This window comes from Lipotes vexillifer, unplaced genomic scaffold, assembly GCF_000442215.2.
Source record: "Lipotes vexillifer unplaced genomic scaffold, Lipotes_vexillifer_v1.1 scaffold36, whole genome shotgun sequence".
In the NCBI taxonomy this organism is placed as follows: domain Eukaryota; kingdom Metazoa; phylum Chordata; class Mammalia; order Artiodactyla; family Lipotidae; genus Lipotes; species Lipotes vexillifer.
Genome location: NW_006792448.1, coordinates 2762885 through 2764519, shown reverse-complemented (window position 1 = coordinate 2764519; position 1635 = coordinate 2762885). Strand labels below are relative to the sequence as shown.

Genomic DNA, 1635 nt, shown 5'->3' with positions numbered 1-1635 from the left:
ATGCAGCAGCTGAAAGCCAAAACCTGAGTCAGGAAACCAGCTGGAGAATGTGTGTCTCCCCAGGGAGTTCTTCCTCCCCATGGTCCACACAGACTCCTGGGAGCCTGGCGAGGGTGTGAGGGAGTCAGCATTCACAGTCTCAGCAGCATTTCTGGAATGCAGCAGGGCATTCCTTGTGCTGTTTTGGTTTCATTACTGTTAGAAACGCAACAAGCCCTTAATTATCGGTGAATAACTGTGTCCTAAAAAAGCTCTCAGTAATCCAAGGTTTTGAAATGCAAGTGTTCCTTTGAAAATACTGGGATGTTGCCTTTATTATCCACAGTACTGTTCTAGGTGCCAGCAGCCCTTTGTGGTCTCAGAGCCCCGTGCATACTTACTTGGGTCTTTGTGTATCTAATGGTGCTGGTTGGGTAGAAGACTGTTCTGCTAGTTCTGATGGTGAAGCCATGTGCAGCCTCTGCTTCCTCTGCTGAACGGGCTTCCCTGTGGAGATCACTGATTTCCAGACAATGGAAGGAGCACCAGACAAGCTTTGAAGCCCTTTCCCATCAGGCCTAGAGCCTGTCCAGAGGAAGGGGGAGGGTCCCTGGTGGGAAGGGACCTAGTGGTGGGAATGGTTCTAGCCTTCCCAACTTCCAGGTGGATCGGGAGGGAGCTTTGGGAGCAAGCGTGGACAGTGGAGGTGTCCCTGCAGGCCTGGGCCCCTGCAGCGGCTGGGTTGACCCCGTCGAGTTGGGGAGGGACAGCAGTTCTATTGGTGGACTTTAACAGCCATCCCTGGAACGATGGTCACATTATGCCAGGCCCCCCAGGGAGAGGGCCTGAGGGCTGAAGAGGGAGTCATTCTCCTACAGAGGACCATGGCTGGGCCACACCCTCCCAGGCGACCCACCTTGCCTTTCACGTCATATCATTAAAAGCCAGTCACATCCTTACAGACTGAGTGTAGCGTGTGTCCCAGTAGATGCACCATTAACAGGGCTGCAAGATCATGTTAAGACCTACAGTCTTCCCTAATTTAGGGATAGCCTGGCGTCCAAAGAGAAAATGTCTCTTTAGAAGGAGGTATTTCTTTGAGGCCCAGGCCCCTTAGAGGGTTTGTGTCTGTGGACCCCTGTACATCTCAATGCTGGGGTCAGAGACGTCGAAGCCTGTGGTCTGTTTTATTCTGCTTTGCGGTGGATTTTGTTAACTCCAAGTTGGGAAGTAGGGTTGAGCTTGTAGACTGGGTCCATGTTCTGCTTTTTCCTGGGTGGTGAGGTCCGGGTATGGACTAACGCTCAACATCGCATGAGTTACTGTGTTGGCCAATTAGGCAAATTACCTGCCTTCTCCGGGACTGAGTCTCCTTCCCCACGCAGGAGGGATCACAGCATCCTCTTCACACTAAAGGCGAGCTGGCACCCCACTGACTGCTCAGGATGTTGGGAGACCAAGACAGCAGGCTGGATGAGGGACTGCTTCCGGGCGGGGGAGGATTTCTCAAGTGGGGTCATCATCTCTGCCTCCAGCTATGTCTCACGGAGCCCATCTGTTCTCTGTATCCGCAGCCCAGGCCCCTGAGCGGGAGGGATGGAGAACTCCTCAGCAGCATCGGCCTCCTCCGAGGCCGGGAGCAGCCGCTCCCAGGAG

General features: G+C 53.9%; 1 protein-coding gene across 1 annotated transcript in view; it reads left to right on the top strand.

The window, feature by feature from the left end:
- Positions 1-1572: 1572 nt before the first annotated feature.
- CTIF (cap binding complex dependent translation initiation factor) overlaps positions 1573-1635 on the top strand; it is a 238040-nt gene continuing 237977 nt past the window's right edge. Inside the window, 1 exon segment of the mRNA XM_007465601.1 lies at positions 1573-1633. Within this exon segment, the coding sequence (XP_007465663.1) occupies positions 1576-1633 (58 nt within the window). The 5' untranslated portion in view covers positions 1573-1575.